Source organism: Ahaetulla prasina, chromosome 2 (assembly GCF_028640845.1).
Source record: "Ahaetulla prasina isolate Xishuangbanna chromosome 2, ASM2864084v1, whole genome shotgun sequence".
NCBI lineage: Eukaryota > Metazoa > Chordata > Lepidosauria > Squamata > Colubridae > Ahaetulla > Ahaetulla prasina.
The window spans coordinates 1,726,374-1,744,474 of NC_080540.1; the positions used below are offsets into that span (position 1 = coordinate 1,726,374).

General features: G+C 44.9%; 3 protein-coding genes across 4 annotated transcripts in view; 2 read left to right on the forward strand and 1 right to left on the reverse strand.

The window, feature by feature from the left end:
• Nucleotides 1–18,101, reverse strand: part of LOC131192675 (uncharacterized) — a 371,955-nt gene that overhangs the window by 88,684 nt on the left and 265,170 nt on the right. The gene's annotated exons all lie outside the window — the stretch shown is intronic.
• LOC131192803 (rano class II histocompatibility antigen, A beta chain-like) overlaps nt 1–18,101 on the forward strand; it is a 161,197-nt gene that overhangs the window by 70,450 nt on the left and 72,646 nt on the right. The window lies entirely within an intron of this gene.
• The window catches only part of LOC131192813 (H-2 class II histocompatibility antigen, E-S beta chain-like), a 101,159-nt gene that overhangs the window by 10,398 nt on the left and 72,660 nt on the right, over nt 1–18,101 (forward strand). Inside the window, exons 2-6 of one of the 2 annotated variants that reach the window (XM_058172358.1) lie at nt 1,186–1,461; nt 8,897–9,178; nt 9,336–9,449; nt 9,687–9,710; nt 12,393–12,911. In XM_058172358.1, coding sequence (XP_058028341.1) covers nt 1,186–1,461; nt 8,897–9,178; nt 9,336–9,449; nt 9,687–9,710; nt 12,393–12,406 — 710 coding nt within the window. In that variant the 3' untranslated portion in view covers nt 12,407–12,911. Of the gene's footprint in view, nt 1–1,185; nt 1,462–8,896; nt 9,179–9,335; nt 9,450–9,686; nt 9,711–12,392; nt 12,912–18,101 lie in introns of those variants that run through there. The other variant, XM_058172359.1, reaches the window with a different exon arrangement.

The window sequence follows — 18,101 nt, forward strand, 5'->3', positions numbered from 1 at the left end:
TGTCAAACAGACAACAAGTGGTCAAAATTGGCAACGCTATATCAAATCCTGTTCCTGTCAAAAGTGGCGTTCCCCAAGGTAGTGTTCTTGGACCAACACTCTTCATACTATACATAAATGATCTCTGTTATTTAATCTCAAGTTATTGTGTTCTCTTTGGTGACGATGTCAAACTATTTAATACCACTAATAATACTTCTACCCTTCAAGAAGACCTTGACTTTGTTTCCGATTGGTCTAAAACTTGGTAACTCCAAATCTCAACCAGCAAATGCTCAGTCTTACATATTGGAAAAAAGAACCCCAACATCAAGTACAAACTTGATGGACATTACCTAACTGACAACCCCCACCCTGTCAAAAATCTTGGAGTTCTCATATCAAATGACCTTAATGCCAAAGCCCACTGCAACTACATAGCAAAAAAGGCCCTAAGAGTTGTAAACCTAATTTTACGCAGCTTCTTTTCAAAAAATTCTACACTACTAACTAGAGCATACAAAACATTTGCCAGACCTATTCTTGAATACAGCTCATCCGTCTGGAACCAATACCACATCTCTGACATAAACACAATAGAACGAGTCCAGAAATATTTTACTAGAAGAGTTCTTCACTCCTCCGAAAACAACAAAATACCTTATACCGACAGACTTGAAATCCTGGGATTAGAAAACTTACAACTCCGTCGACTTTGACATGACCTGTGTTTAACACACAAAATCATCTATTGCAATATACTTCCTATAAAAGACTTTCAGCTTCAATCGCAAAATTACAAGAGCAAAAAATAGATTCAAGTTAAATGTCAACCGCTTCAAACTTGATTGCAGAAAATATGACTTCTGTAACAGAGTTGTTAATGCTTGGAACTCATTACCTGACTCCATAGTCTCTACTCAAAATCCCAAAATCTTCAACCAAAAGCTGTCTACTATTGACCTCACCCCATTCCTGAGAGGACTATAAGGGGCGTGCATAAGAGCACAAAAGTGCCTACCGTTCCTGTCCTATTGTTCCCTTCATTATATCCAATTAATATAGTTGATGCATAATTTTAATTATATATATATATATTTTCTTCAAGATATGCTGTTTAATCTATGACATTTGTTTGTGTATACTGTTGTGACAAAAAATAATAATAATAATAAAAAAAAGAATTCTATTCTATTCTCCTCCCAGCAGTCCATTTCTTGCTCCAGCAGAAGGCCGAGTGCCGCTTCCTGAATGGGACGCAGCAGGTGCGACTACTGGACAGGTTCATCTACGACCGGCAGGAGATTGCCCGCTTTGACAGCGACCTCGGGAAGTTTGTGGCAGTCACGGAGTTTGGGAAGGTGGATGCGGACTATTGGAACAGCAATAAGGACTACCTGCAGTACAAGAAGGCTGGAGTGGATTCCTTCTGCCGGAACAACTACGAGGCGGCCCAGACGGGGCAGATGGTTGGCCGGAGAGGTGAGTCTGGGGGGGGAGTTTGGGGGAGGACATCCCAACACCCCCTTTTCCTTTTCTTGATTGAGACTCTCCCGGATGAAGATTTCCTCCTTTTTTATTCCGACCATCATTCCCAGAACTCTTCCTTTTCTCCCAAGGTCCAAAATCTCCTGGCTGGAATCTGGGATCCTTGGGATCCCTCCAAGAGATCCATCCAAGTAGGATTTCCTGTCCAGCAATAGATATATAGATGCCATTTATTTATTCCTCAACTTTTAAAACTCACAGACGGACTCTGGGCGGCAGAACAGAAAAAACATCAAACGGCAAAAACAGTATATAAAAATTAAGACTTAGAAGGCAAAGATGATTAAAACTGAGTGGTAAAAATTAATTAAAAGATTAATTGATTAATTAAAAGGCTGGGGGATTCAGGGCTCTGACCAGCCCCACGGCTGCCTCCTCCTCTGCCTCCCCCTCAGCAAAGCCCCAGAGCCCCATTTGGACCCCTTTTCAGAAGGCCAGGAGGAGGGGGGGGCTCCCTCCCCCTCTGGGGCCTTTGGGATCTCAGGATAAAATGAACTTCCAAAGGCCTGCAAAAGGGAATCCATGAAAGCAAATTGTTGTGTCCTTTTCTGCAGGTTTTAGTTCTTTCTATTCTTCATTCTGAGTCATTTGTACTCCGGAAGCTTTTGAAGCCAATAAGTAAGTAAAATAAATAAATAAATAAATAAAATTAAATGAAAAAATAAAATAAATAAATCACTGGGAAGTGGCTCACCAGGCTAATGCCTGTTATTAAACACAGTATCCTGCAATTACTGCAGGTTCTAGTCCCACCAGGCCCAAGGTTGACTCAGCCTTCCATCCTTTATAAGGTAGGTAAAATGAGGACCCAGATTGTTGGGGGCAATAAGTTGACTTTGTATATAAATATACAAATAGGATGAAACTATTGCCTTACACAATGTAAGCCGCCCTGAGTCTTCGGAGAAGGGCGGGATATAAATTCAAAAAAATATATATTAAATAAGTAAATAAATAAAGTAAGTAAATAAATAAATAAATTCAACAATAAATAAATAAAATAAATAAATAATAAATAAAGTAATAAAATAATGAACTAAATAAATACATAATAATAAAATAAATAAAATAAATAATACAATAAATAATGAACTATATAATAAAATAATAAACTAAATAAATAACTAAATAATAATAGAATAAATAATAAACTAAATAATAACATAATAAATAAACAATAAAATAAATGCAAACAAACAAACAAAGAAATCCAGAATTTATAATCACAATTCAATGCTTAAACCAAGATCCTGGTTTGGTGTTTCCTCTACCTTCAGGAATAGCTGATTCAGTTTTGGGGGTCTGGGAGAAAAGCCCCCCTCGAAACCCCCCTTTTGGTCCCAGACTCAGCTTCCCCTGCGGCCAAATCCCTTCCCTCTTCCTTCCTGGGGAGACTCCAAAAACTCCCACAAACCTTAAAACTGAATTTGGGGTCATAAGAAAGAAATCCGGCCTCCATTCAGCCCTGAAGCCTCAGATTCTTTCATTCTCTCTTCCAGATTCCTTGCAAATCGCCTAGATTTCTTCGTGTAATTTACATTCTCTGTGTAATAATAATTTTATTTATTTCTATCAACTGATGTGGTTTCAGAGGCCAAACATTGTGCAAATCAAGGATTTCAGCTGCACTTTTTGCAATTTGGCCTTTCCAGGGAAATTTTACTCCTTTGATGGAAACTGAAAAGTCTTGAAAGCTTCATCACTTAAGAATAGAATAGAATAGAATAGAATAGAATAGAATAGAATAGAATTTATTAGCCAAGTGTGATTGGACATACAAGGAATTTGTTTTAGTGCATATGCTCTCAATGTACATAAAAGAAAAAAAAATACCTTCATCAAAGGTACAACATTTACAACACAAATGATGGCCATAGGTTGCAATTTAACCTTTAACGATAGCAACAAAAAGTTACAGTCATACAGTCATAAGTGGAAAGAGATTGGTGATGGGAACGATGAGAAGATTAATAGTAGTGCGTATTAGGTTTTCCTTTTTTTTGCTCTGATAACTGATGCATTCTGCCTTTATCTGTCGGCATAAGGTTTTGTAGCGACTTTTGAAGTTAACTACGTAGCCAGTTTTGTTTTTGTGCCAAAGAGGGTTTTTTGGTCTGAAGCTTCCTTATTGTTATGGGTAATTTATTTTTCCTGGTTTTGGGTGTTATTAGTGGTACATGTAGTTTGATGAGAAGGAAGGACTCCTGGAGAAGAGCCTAATGCTGGGGAAGATTGAGGGCAAAAGAAGAAAAGGACGACAGAGAACGAGGTGGCTGGATGGAGTCACTGAAGCAGTTGGCGGGAACTTAAATGGACTCCAGCGGATGGTAGAAGATAGGAAGCAGGGATGGGTTCTAAATTTTTTTACTACCGGTTCTGTGGGTGTGGCTTATTTTGTGGATGTGGCTTGATGGTCATGTGACTGGGTAGGCGTGGCCAAATCAATGTCACTCACATCAAGGAGTACCTTGCCTGGCCCCTCCCCTCCCAGCCATTCCTTGTCACACCCAGCCTCAACATATCTATAGTTCTGCAAAAATGTTGTTCACTTTTTTTCAACTTCATTATCTACATACTATAGATCAGGGGTCTCCAAACTTGGGCACTTTAAGACTTGTGGACTTCAACTCTCAGAATTCCTCAGCCAGCTTTGCTATCTTAAAGTCTTAAAGTGGCCAAGGTTAGAGACCTCTGCTATAGATGCACTTTCATGGACCGCTGAAAGGAGGAAATGGCTCACATGCTTTGCCCAAGAGTGTGAAAGGCAACAGGCTTTTAAGGGGCTGCTAGAAAGAAGGGAGGGGAGTATTTTCCGAAGCACCAGAAGGCAAAACAAGAAGCAATGGATGGAAACTCAACAAAGAGAGAAGCAACCTAAAACTAAGGAGAAACTTCCTGACAGTGTGAACCTATATAGGTTTCAGTCATAATTTCACATATAAAATAGCCATTCATGTAATACAACCTGCATATTGTTCAAAACAATCATTAGTATTATGGCTGATATTTGACAGCAAGCCTAAAATCCCCATTCCCTCCCCACTCCAGGGGAAGGTTACTTCAAAATCCCCATTTCCTCCCCACCCCACTAATCTGTCCTGGGAAGGAATCAAACTCCCCCTTCTTCATTTCCCAAATAAAATATTACTAGATAATTAAGAAATAATTAAGCTGTTAACAAGGAACCTTCCTGGAATTCCACATTCCTGCCAGCTGCATAAAGGAAACTTTGTAAGCAGAAAACAGCTACCAATGCTTAGAGGTGGAAGCTGGAAGTTCGGCTCCATTTACAAGCAGGCAGAAAACTCATTCAAGTCAGGATACTTCACAATGGAAATCGCCCAAACCTTTTTAGAAACACAAAGCTCATGTTGCACAAACCCCAAAACTTCAAAAACTTTGAACCATATAATAATTCCTCCACTTATCCAATTTGTTGTTCAGCTGACCCAGAAACGAGCTTCCAGCTCTGTCAATTTAAAGCGACAGCCATTTCCCCCCCCCCACCCCCCCTTCTTCTTTGCTAAGAAGCGAGTCCTGATTTTTTCATTGTAGCTGATCAGTTGGGAGGCTTCTTGAATTTTGGCTTGAATTTTTAATATTTTAAATTGATTTTATGGGTTTTAAATTTTTGTAATTTTATAGGGAGATATTTTATTTAAGGCCAATTGAATAAGTTTTTTAAGGGTTGTTCTTAGTATTGTATGTGTAGTTTTTGTTTTTTATTTTGGCTGTGCACCGCCCTGAGTCCTTCGGGAGAAGGGCGGTATACAAATTAAACTATTATTATTATTATTATTATTATTATTATTACTATTATTATTATTATTATTATTATTATTATTATTATTATTATTATTATTATTATTATTATTATTATTATTATTATTATTGGCTTCTCAATTTAAAGGGACAGTGTCTTGTTTTTTTCCCCTCTTCTTCGACAAGTGAGTCTTGATTTTTTCCTTCTAGCCGATCAGCTGGGAGTCGGGAGGCAGCAAGAGATTGGGGGCGGGGCCAGGCAGAATTTTTACTACCGGTTCTCCAAACTACTCAAAATGTTTACTATCGGTTCTTGCGAACTGGGGAGAACCGGTAGCAACCCACCACTGATAGGAAGGCCTGGAGGAACGTGGTCCATGGGGTCACGATGGGTCGGAAACAATTTTGCAACTAACAACAAAAATAGTTTAATGATTCTTTTGACTTCTTGTGAAAAAAATGTTATAATGGTCTTCGGCAGTGGTGCAGCCAATGAATAGAGTTTGCCAATCAGGAGTTGAAAGGTCGTCAGTTCTGAGATCGCAGCTTTTCTAAAGCTAAACTTTGGGATTCCGTCATTATGATTGTCTATGTGAGGACGCATGTTGAGATAAAAGTCACTCATGCTGTGGTCGCTGTTGGAAAAGGGTTCATTAATTTGTAGACCATAGATTGAGTTTAAACTTCTCAGATGAGAAGCAAAATGTCTTGGAAAAACAAAATCCAGTTGCCTTTTAGAAAAAATGCACCTTTGGGACAGGGGTGAAATGCTCCTGGTTCGGACTGGCTTGCCCGATCCGGTAGCGATGGCGGCTGCTGGTTCGGAGAACCGGTGGCAAAAATCCCTGGCCCCGCCCCCCCTGCCTCTGCTGAGCCGCACCATCAGCAGAGGTTTTTTTTTTTTACTTTTAAAAGCAGTTTTTCTTCAGCCGAAAACATGCCTTTAAAAGTAAAAAAAAGTCTCTGAAGCTCCCACCCCTCAGCTGAGATCGGCAGAGCCTTTAAACTTAAAAAAAGATTTAAAAGACTCCTCTGGCGATCTCACCTGAGTTCCTCATCAGCAGAACTTTAACATAACATAACATAATAACAGAGTTGGAAGGGTCCTTGGAGGTCTTCTAGTCCAACCCCCTGCCCAGACAGGAAACCCTACACCATTTCAGACAAATGGTTATCCAACATTTTCTTAAAAATCTCCAGTTTTGGAACATTCACAACTTCTGCAGGCAAGTTGTTCCACTTATTGATTGTTCTAACTGTCAGGAAATTTTTCCTTATTTCTAAGTTGCTTCTCTCCTTGATTAGTTTCCACCCATTGCTTCTTGTTCTACCCTCAGGGGCTTTGGAGAATAGCTTGACTCCCTCTTCTTTGTGGCAGCCCCTGAGCTATTGGAACACTTCTATCATGTCTCCCCTAGTCCTTCTTGTCATTAAACTAGACATACCGAGTTCCTGCAACCGTTCTTCATATGTTTTAGCTTCCGGTCCCCTAATCATCTTGGTTGCTCTTCTCTGCACTCTTTCTAGAGTCTCAACAACTTTTTTACATCGTGGTGACCAATACTGAATGCAATATTCCAAGTGTGGCCTTACCAAGGCATTATAAAGTAGTATTAACACTTCACGTGATCTTGATTCTATCCCTCTGTTTATGCAGCCCAGAACTGTGTTGGCTTTTTTGGCAGCTGCTGCACACTGCTGGCTCATATTTAAATGGTTGTCCACTAGGACTCCAAGATCCCTCCAAGATCCCAAGGTTGACTCAGCCTTCCATCCTTTATAAAGGTAGGTAAAATGAGGACCCAGATTGTTGGGGGGGGCAATAAGTTGACTTTGTAAAAATATACAAATAGAATGAGACTATTGCCTTATACACTGTAAGCCGCCCTGAGTCTTCGGAGAAGGGCGGGGTATAAATGTAAAAAAAAAAAAAAATCCCTCTCACAGTTACTACTATTGAGCAAGGTACCACATATCCGGTACCTGTGCATTTTGGTTTTTTTTGCCAAATGTAAAACCTTACTTTTTTCACTGTTGAATTTCATCTTGTTAGTTAGCGCCCAATGTTCAACTCTGTCAAGATCTTTCTGTAACTTGAGCCTATCTTCTGGAGTATTGGCTATTCCTGCCAGCTTGGTGTCATCTGCAAATTTGATGAGTTCCCCATCTATCCCCTCGTCCAAGTCATTGATGAAGATGTTGAAGAGTACTGGGCCTAAAACAGAGCCTTGGGGTACTCCACTGCATACTTCCCTCCATGTGGATGTAGTTCCATTGAGGACTACATGTTGAGTGTGGTTGGTCAGCCAGTTACGAATCCATCTGGTGGTGGTGCTGTCTAACCCACATTTTTCTACTTTATCTAGTAGTAGGTTATGGTCTACTTTATCAAATGCTTTACTGAAGTCCAAGTAAATTATATCGACAGCATTCCTCTGGTCCACTAATTCTGTCACTTTGTCAAATAATGCAGTAAGATTAGTCTGGCATGATCTGTTTTTGACAAACCCATGCTGGCTTTTGGTTAATATTTTGTTTGCTTCTAGGTATTCGGTGATTCGTTGCTTGATTATCTTTTCCAGAATCTTCCCTGGTATTGAGGTCAGGCTGATAGGTCTGTAGTTTCCTGGATCTGTTTTTTTTTCCTTTTTTGAAGATGGGAACTACATCAGCTCTTTTCCAGTCCTCTGGAAGTTCCCCTGTGCTCCAGGATCTTTGAAAGAGCTTCTCTGCTCTCTGAAGAGCTTGTAGAAAACTTCCTTTTAAGAGATTCTAAGGCACTTACTTGATTACTGATCTAAAGCATGGCTTTCCCAGCGTGAAAGGAGCAGTTTCACTTCAGCACCAGACAGAATCAGTTGCTAGCTTATCTATTTCCTCAGTGAGCAACTAATGCTGGCTGGCTTTGCTGGCTGAGGAACTCTGGGAATTGAAGTCCACAAACCTTAAAGTTACTAAGGTTGGAGACCCCGATTTAAAAAAATATAAATAAAATAAAATATTTGTGCAGCTTTCTGAGATTTGGTGTGTTTCTGTAGTGATACAAACACACAAAATCTCACAAAGCTGTATGTGGCATTTTATGTGTGTGTGTGTGTGTGAGTTGTGTTGTGTTGTGTTGTGTGTGTGTAAAATGTGAAAGTTGGTTTTTCAGCTTTTTGTGGCTGTGTGAGGTTCCTGCTCATTGCAAGGGCCATTTTGGGTGAAGTGCAGCTGCTTTTACATTGTGTGTGAGTCAGTTGTGTTGTGTTGTGTTGTGTTGTGTGTGTGTAAAGTGTAAAAGTTGGTTTTTGCAACCTCTTATTGTTTTGTATACTTTATTATTTTTATTATTTATTGTTATTGGTCACACCCACCCAGTCATCTGACCACCAAGCCACACCCACCAATTAAGCCACGCCCACAGAACCAGTAGAGAAAATTTTTAGATTTCACCCCTGCTTTGGGACAACCAGGACCTGGATGGCTGAGAATCTCCACAGACACTCAAAACTCAAAACATAGTTTTAGGAGTGAAAAGGGATCTTGGCCTGAACTAACCAACTTGGTCTCCTGTTCTGGGCCCTCCTGTGTCTCTCCTGTGCCTCCTTCTCCTCCTTCCCTCCAGCCAAGCCCACCGTCAGCATCTCCCCCACCAAGATGGACCCCACTTCCCCCAACACCATCCTCCTCTGCACCACGATGGGCTTTTACCCCGTGGAGATCGAGATCCAGTGGCTGAAGAATGGGAGGCCGGAGAAGGAGGGTGTGGCCTTTGGGGAGGAGCTCCAGAACGGAGACTGGACCTACCAGCTCCAGGTGATGCTGGAGACCAAGCCCCAGCGAGGGGACGTCTACACTTGCAAGGTGGGGCACGCCAGCCTGGAGGCCCCCATCACCGTCAAGTGGGGTAAGCCCCTCCCCTCCCTCCCCTCCTGCTCAGGGACCCCATCCTGCCCTGAAAAGGGGGGGAGAGACCCTCCCTGTGGGTAGAGGCATAATGTACCCTCCTGGGAGGAGGCGGGCCTGATCCTCCCGCTCAGGTGAGGCTCCTTCTCCTTCCCCAGAGCCCCGTTCCTCCAGCTCTGCCAGGAGCAAACTCTGGACAGGGATCATGGGAGCCGTGATAGGAGTGGCCTTCCTGGCTGCGGGGCTCTTCTCCTACCTGAAAAGCAAGAAAGGTGAGTCTGGGGGGCTGGAGGAGAGGTTGTGGGGAGGGGACCATCTAGGGGAGGCCTCTCATCAAGCTTGGCAGGTGGCCAAGAGGGGCCCCTTGAGGAATATTTGTGGCAGCTTCTCTTGTTTGAGGGGCTATAAGTGAAGCTCACACAACCTATTATGGGCTATCGATGGGGAGGGAAACCCCCTGAGTCCTCCAGCCCATGAAGGTGTCTGACTGGATCTTTTTCTCCTTCCAGCAACTCCCATCCAACCACCTGCAGGTGAGTTTCTCGTCTTCTTCCCTCATTTCAGCCCTTCCTGCAAGTTATAAATTCCTTAATTGTTTCTTTTTTAAAAAAAATATGCCTGAAGAAAACCTCCTTGCTGTGGATACAGCAAATTTTTGGATTTTGGGCAGCTTTTCCTTACAGAGATCTGAAAAAGGATTGCAATCAAAAACAAAAGCACACAGAAACACTAAAATCTTGCCCAGAATTTTTCCAAGTTTTTGGAAATTGCAGAAGGGAAGGGAAGCAGGGGGCCATTTAATAATAATAATAATAATAATAATAATTTAATTTTTATACCGCCCTTCTCCCGAAGGACTCAGGGCGGTGAACAGGCAGATAAAATAATGCAATACATTTCAATAAAAACACTATTTAAAAAACTTATTCCAAAAGCCTAAATTTAAAATACAATACAAAATATAAAATAAACCCCAATAAAATCCATGTTTAAAAACCCTATTAAGCCAGTCCTGCTCGGAAGAATAGATATGTTTTAAGCTCGCGGCGAAATGTCTGGAGGTCAGGAAGTTGTTGAAGTCCTGGGGGAAGCTCATTCCAGAGGGTAGGTGCCCCCACAGAGAAGGCTCTCCCTCTGGGGGTCGCCAGCCTACACTGTTTGGCCGACGGCACCCTGAGGAGGCCCTCTCTATGGGAGCGTACTGGCCGGTGGGAGGCATGTGGTAACAGAAGGCGGTCCCAAAGATATCCCGGTCCTATGCCATGGAGCGCTTTAAAGGTGGTAACCAACATCTTGAAGTGCACTCGGAAAACCACAGGCAGCCAGTGCAGCCTGCGCAGGATCGGTGTTATATGGGAGCCACGAGTGGCTCCCTCTATCACCCGCGCGGCTGCATTCTGAACTAACTGAAGTCTCCGGGTGCACTTCAAGGGAGCCCATGTGAGGCGTTACAGTAGTCCAGGCGAGAAGTGACGAGGGCGTGAGTGACCGTGCATAAGGCATCCCGGTCTAGAAAGGCGCAACTGGCGGACCAGGCGGACCTGGTAAAAGCTCTCCTGGAGACGGTCGCCAAATGATCTCCAAAAGACAACCGTCCATCCAGGAGAACCCCCAGATTGCGCACCCTCTCCATTGGGGCCAATGATTCGCCTCCAACAGTCAGCCGCGGTTGCAGCTGACTGTACCGGGATGCCGGCACCCACAGCCACTCAGTCTTGGAGGGATTGAGCTTGAGCCTGTTCCTCCCCATCCAGACCCGTACGGCCTCCACACACCGGACAACACTTCAACAGCTACATTGGGGTGGTCAGGGGTGGAAATGTACAGCTGGGTGTCATCCGCGTACAGTTGATAACTCACCCCAAAACCACTGATGACCTCGCCCAGCGGCTTCATGTAGATGTTGAACAGGAGAGGCGAGAGAACCGACCCCTGTGGCACCCCACAAAGGAGGCTCCTCGAGGTCGACCTCTGCCCCCCTGCCAACACCGTCTGCGATCGGTCGGAGAGATAGGATGAGAACCACCGAAACACGGTGCCTCCCACACCCAATCCCCCCAACCGCCGCAGCAGGATACCATGGTCGATGGTATCAAAAGCCGCTAAGAGATCAAGGAGAACCAGGGCAGAGGAATAACCCCTATCCCGGGCCCTCCAGAGGTCATTTCTTCTCATTCCTCCCTTGGGGAGGGAGCACCTCAGGTTTATATCCCCCCACCCATTTTGTAAGCCACCCACCCATTCTCACTTTGGAGGTGGGTTCCTGAGGGTATTCAGGCATAGGGACAAATTCCACCCTGTGGCTATTTTAAAAGGGGGGAGTCCCATGCGATTATGCACTGCGGTATTGTAGGCCACTTCATCAAATGTTAGGAGATCTGCCCAGCTAAACTGCTGATAATTAACATAGCATCTCAGGCAGAGGTGTGTTTTAGCCGATTCTGACCAGTTCTGGAGAGCCGATAGCAGAAATATTGAGTAGTTTGGAGAACCAGAAAATACCACCTCTGACTGGCCCCACCTCCATCTATTCTCTGCCTCCTGAGTCCCAGCTGATCGGGAAGAAATGGGGATTTTGCAGTAACCGTCCCCTGACACGCCCTGACACGCCCACCAAGCCTTGCCACGCCCACCAAGCCACACCTACAGAACCAGTAGTAAAAAAATTTGAAACCCACCACTGATCTCAGGTATTGTTCTATCATTGCGTTAGTTCATTCTCAAGCTCCATCCGTACTCGGATGGGAGGTGGAGCTAAGTCCTTGAGATGACCCTATTGTGTTAATGAACTTCCTCCAAAACTTCACCGTGAACTGGACCCTCCCTCCCTCCAGTCGGAGATGATCCTTCTGGGCACTCCATGCAGAGTCATTTGCGTTCATTAGTTGGAACCTGGACAGGCTATTATTCCTGACTCCCCCCCTTTCTCCTTGTGGGAATTCACATAATTTCTGCCCAAGTGACCCCAGGCTCCCCTCTTTGCTGCCACCCCCATCCTAGCCCCATCTTCTTTCTTCATATCAAGCATCCCAGCCTTTTCTTCCCTGCAGTGGGTAGATTCTCCCTCTATCTGTCCCTGCCTGTCAACCTCCCCCCTGCAGTGTGGGCCTGCCCTGGGGTTGGGGGTTGGGGGTTGAAAAGGAAGAAAAATATGTTATTTACACTAAGGGTTTTTCTTTATATTCTAATTTTCTTCCCCGTCTCTTTTTCTACAGCACTCATGAATTAATTCTGCTCTCTGATGCAAAAGGATGTTTTTTTTCTTTAGTAGCTGATGACTCTTTGTCCTGTTTGCAACCTGTTAAAAATGGAGGCTGAAGGTGGCAAGTTGGGGAGAGGAGGAGAATGGCACCTGGACCTTCTCCTGCTGAGACCCCCTCCCCTCCAAACTTCCTATGAGGCATCCCTTTCTTGGGAGGGAGGGTTGGAGACCATCTAGACTGTCCCCAGGGATGCTGAGGTGACCTGTAACTCTAGTCCCCTCATCTCTCCTGGCTTTGAACCCACAGCAGCTTCATCTCCATCACTCTTCCTCCAAATCACTTCCCTTCGCTTTGCTATAAAAGAATAAACTTCTGATGTAAGAAACCCTGGAATCCTTCCTTCCTCTTCTGCCTCTTCCTCTTTCCTGCCCCCACAGGAGGCTCCTCCCTCCGCTGCCTCTGGATCCACCATTCCGACTACTTTGGGTCCGAAGCCAGAACTGCTTCGGGAGGAGGGTGGGCAGATCCAAGGAGGGGAAGGGGCTCAACCCCCCTCCTGCTTGAAGGCCCCCTTGCTCTGCTTCCCCTCAAGCCCCCTTTTGAGGAGCAGAATGCCAGCAGACCCCGTCCTCCCCAGGCACATGTGGGGAGCCACTGGGGGGCATCTGAGACTCCCCCTACGTTCACCCAGCCATTTCAGCCATTTCTCTACTTCACAGCCGGAGGGTCCTGCCCCATTTTGGCACCCAACACCAAATTCTAGATTCTAATGGTATGGGGTCTCCTGCTTGATGGTATAAATGGTGTAGAGTCTCCCCTACTCGAGCAGAGGGTTGAACTGGATGATCTCTGAGAAATCTACCTTAAGCCATTCCTGGTGTAGAAGACATTTGTCACGGAGGGGAAGACCAGCTCTGTAGGAAAGAGGGAGGGGTTCAATGGGGCAGACCCCTCTCTTCTTCCCAGCATCCCTAGATGCCCCTAAGTAGCCCTCCAATTGAGCTTCGCCCCCTCCAGAGGTCTCCAGACTGACTCTACAGGACTCCACAGGCCTCGATCTCTAAAGGGCAGAATTTTCCCCTCCCCTTCCTCATCTGGGTCATGGGGTCACCACAGGAAGAATCTGTCAGTGTGTGATTGTAGGATTTGTCTCAAACACGGAGAAGATTTGGGCTCCTGTGGACAATACCTGCCCTTGCAAGATAGTGTGGGGGCAGCTGGAAAAGGGACAACACCAAATGTATCAATGACGGGGGGGGGGGAAACCCAGATTTTCTTAACAAAGAAAAGGCATTGTTGGTGGTAGATGCTTCATTGCTCAGGGGAACTGAACCAGCCATTTGTAGACAATCAAACTCGGGTGGTTGGCTGTTTCCCAGGTGGAGGGAAGGTATCAAAGACGTGACTGAGGGGCTTAAGAAATAATGAAGTCCACAGATTCTTATCCCTTTTTCCTCTTTCATGCGGGGAGGAATGAAAAAGTCCTGGAAAAGATGCCAAGAGACTCGGAGCAGGTGGGGATGGGAGCCAAAGAGTTGGGGGCACAGGTGGTTTTATCTTCCTTTCGCCCAATAAAGGGAACCATCCAAGGAGGGAAGGAAGCACCTTGGAAGTCAAACCTGGCTTAGTGGATGGTTCTCTGGAGGGAAACTGGGATTCTTGGACCATCGTCCACAACACCCACATGGGGGGCTTCTGGCAGGGGATGAGCTGCCCCTTAAAAGGACCGAGAAGATCGGCTTTGGACACCGACTGGCTCTCCTCATCCGAAGGGCTTGAAAGTGGGAGGGAGAGAAAGTTTTAGAAGCTAATTGGAAGCTGAAACCTCAGTGGAATCAGCCAAATAAACCAACTGGAAAACTAGGGAGACTGTGGCCGGCAGAAGCTATGGAGGCTCTAAGAGGAGATTCCTTCAAGGGCACAAACTGGAACATATTTAAAGAGGCTGCAAGGAACAGACAACACACTGATGTGAACAAATGTGCTTCTACTGTTTCTGTTTATATTCAAAATATAAAGGTTAGGGTTATTTATCCATCTATCCATCTATCTATCTATCCTATATATCTATCTATCTATCCTATCTATCTATCTATCATATCTATGTATGAAATTTTTGTAACCTCCCATCTCACAACAAGTGTCGTATACAAGAAACCTAATTTTGCGTAGCTTCTTTTCCAAAAACACCACACTACTAACCAGAGCATATAAAACATTTGCTAGACCAATTCTAGAATACAGCTCACCTGTTTGGAACCCTCACCACATCTCTGACATCAATACAATTGAACGTGTCCAGAAATATTTTACAAGAAGAGTTCTCCATTCCTCTGAAAACAACAAAATACCTTATCCCACCAGACTTGAAATCCTAGGCTTAGAAAACTTGGAACTCCGTCGCCTTCGACAAGACCTAAGTTTAACTCACAGAATCATCTATTGTAATGTCCTTCCTGTCAAAGACTACTTCAACTTTAATTGCAATAATACAAGGGCAACCAATAGATTTAAACTAAATGTAAACCGCTTTAATCTAGATTGCAGAAAATATGACTTCTGCAACAGAATCATCAGTGCTTGGAATACTTTACCTGACTCTGTGGTCTCTTCCCATAATCCTAAAAGCTTTAACCAAAAACTTTCTACTATTGACCTCACCCCATTCCTAAGAGGACCATAAGGGGCGTGCATAAGCGCACAAACGTGCCTACCGTTCCTGTCCTATTGTTTTTCTTTTCTTCTTCCTATATATGTTTATATGTGTATATACTATATAATCTTTTTGTATGATGTTGTGACAAAATAAAGAAAGAAAGAAAGAAAGAAAGCTAAAAACGTATTTACATGAAAGTATTAAAAAAAACATTCAAAGCAATAAAAACACATTTTAAAAAAGAAGAAATATTATTTTATTTATTTTATTTATTATTCGAATTTGTATACCGCCCTATCTCCCAAAGGACTCAGGGCGGTTCACAGGCATATAAAACATCAATATACAAATTAAAATAATCATTAAAAAACTTATTCTAATGCCCAATTATTAAAAATAGAAATATAAATATTAAAACCAAATTTAAAACCCCTATAAATTTAAAATCTAAGCCAGTCCTGCACAGATGAATAAATATGTCTTGAGCTCGCGACGGAAGGTTCGGAGGTCTGGAAGTTGACGGAGTCCTGGGGGGAGTTCGTTCCAGAGGGCGGGAGCCCCCACAGAGAAGGCCCTTCCCCTGGGCGTCACCAGACGACACTGCCTAGCTGACGGCACCCTGAGGAGTCCCTCTCTGTGAGAGCGCACGGGTCGGTGAGAGGTATCTGGTCGCAGTAGGCGGTCCCGTAGATAACCCGGCCCTATGCCATGGAGCGCCTTGAAGGTGGTCACCAAAACCTTGAAGCACACCCGGAAGGCCACAGGTAGCCAGTGCAGCCTGCGCAGGATGGGTGTTATGCGGGAGCCACGAGGGGCTCCATCTATCACCCGCGCAGCCGCATTCTGGACTAACTGTAGCCTCCGGATGCCCTTCAAGGGAAGCCCCATGTAGAGAGCGTTGCAGTAATCCAGGCGAGACGTCACGAGAGCGTGAGTGTATTAGACAAAGAGCCACTTTTTTCAGTGCCATTGTAACTCCGAATGGTCACTAAATGAACAGTTATAAGTCAAGAACTACTTTTTTCAATGTGCTTTAACTGTTGGAGAAAGGAGAAGAGAACCATCATCAGGTATTCTGGAAGGGCCCCTTCAGCCACTTCCGGTGGGCCAGAGGACCTTGTGGCTGCCCCACCTGGAGGCTCAGCCATGGGGCGGAGGAGGAGGAGGAGAGTCCCTGAGCTGCCCTGATGAAGATTCGAGGCTTGTTGCCTGCTGGATCCTGGCCAGTTCCTCAGTTCCGCTTCGGAGGAGCCCAACGCTTCAGGCTGGGGAAGCGAAGCCCAAGAGCCTCTGCAGCTGTTGTGGGCTGGAGAAAGAAACTGTGTGTTTGTGTGTGTGTGTGTGTGTCTGAGGATGGCAGAGAGAATTCAGAGAAAATGAAAGTCTTGTGGGGGAGGGGAAACATGAAGAGAGCCTAGAAGTTCTGCTTTGATCAGGAGATCGATGGGAATCCCACCAGAGTCTCTCTGGATCTGGGGCCAATTTTGTGTCACTGGGTGTGTCCAAACACACAACTGTGGGAGAGGTTCAGACTCTGCCGCCTCCTTCAGCTGCAGGTGGGGACCCAGTTCTGGTCTGCTGAGGCCGGTGCTGGGCCAGGGGGGAGTTTGACCCCTCCATACCCCCCCCATGCCAGGAAAGGATTGGGGGCATCTCAGGATAGGCTTCCTGTGGGATGTCTGCCTGCTGCAGCTGGGAGAAGGTTGGGGCTCTGATCTGGTATCTCCAACCATTAGCTGGTATTTTATCCTCAGCCTTCAACAGCTGCCCAACCTCCAATGCCCCCATCTAGCTGAGAGAGATCACCTTGGTTAGCCTGAGGATGGGAGACCACCAGGAAGCACCTGGGCTACTGAATAGGCTGAAGGAGGGTGAAGCTTCAGGCCCTCCTCGAACTCGCCTCCCTCAAAAGATTCACTTCCCATTCCTCTCTTAGCCTTGCCTGATCTCCCTGAAACTCTCCCCCTCCCCCCACTTCTCAGTTCCTGCCGTTTGGAGGACCTCGTGGGGACCCAGTTCTCCTTGTCCAGAGAGAGGGGACAAGGCTAGAGTGGAGTGGAAACCGAAGAGGGGCAATGAGGGGCTCTCACCTTCCTTGGTCCTTTCCCCCACCTCTAAATTTTTGTTGTTGTTAGTTGCGAAGTTGTGTCCGACCCATTGCGACCCCATGGACAACATTCCTCCAGGCCTTCCTATCCTCTACCATCCTCTGGAGTCCATTTAAACTCATGCCTACTGCTTCAGTGACTCCATCCAGCCACCTCGTTCTCTGTTCTCCCCTTCTTCTTTTGCCCTCAATCTTTCCCAGCATTAGGCTCTTCTCCAGGGAGTCCTTCCTTCTCATTAAGTGGCCAAAGTATTTCAGTTTCCTCTTCAGGATCTGGCCTTCAAAGGAGCAGTCAGGGTTGATCTCCTCTAGAACTGACTTGTTTGTTCGCCTTGCAGTCCAAGGGACTCGCAGGAGTCTTCTCCAGCACCAGAGTTCAAAGACCTCAATTTTTTAGCACTCAGCCTTTTTTATGGTCCAACCTTCACAGCCATCCATTGCAACTGGGAAAACCAGAGCCTTGACTATACGCACTTTTGTTGGCAGTGTGATGTCTCTGCTTAGAGATTTAGTGATGGAACTGTCATATCATTTTCCTTGTGACTTTTAGCCACCACCATCGCAGGGAGACGGAGAATGTTGGTTCCGATTTCATGATGAGAGGTTAGGCTTTAGATCTTGCACTGCACGACTGAAGAACAGTTGCGCCTGAATTATCTTTGGATGTTGCCTTATCTGACCATAGATCCCAATTGGCTTTGGTTGAGGAGCTGAAGATGAAACTAGAAGACGCAGAGTACTTTGATCAAGGCTGATCACAATGAGATTATAAGATACCTAGTGGCAATAAGGAGGCAAATTAGACCTCATTGCATCAGAAACTGGTTAAGTTTGGTATTGACGGGCAGGAGACCAGGTTAGTGACAACAGCTCTTTAATATAGTGTGACCCAGCAAAACTCTGGAGAAAACCTCCTTATATACACTTCAGCCTGAGGCTGCAACCAATCAGAACGAGA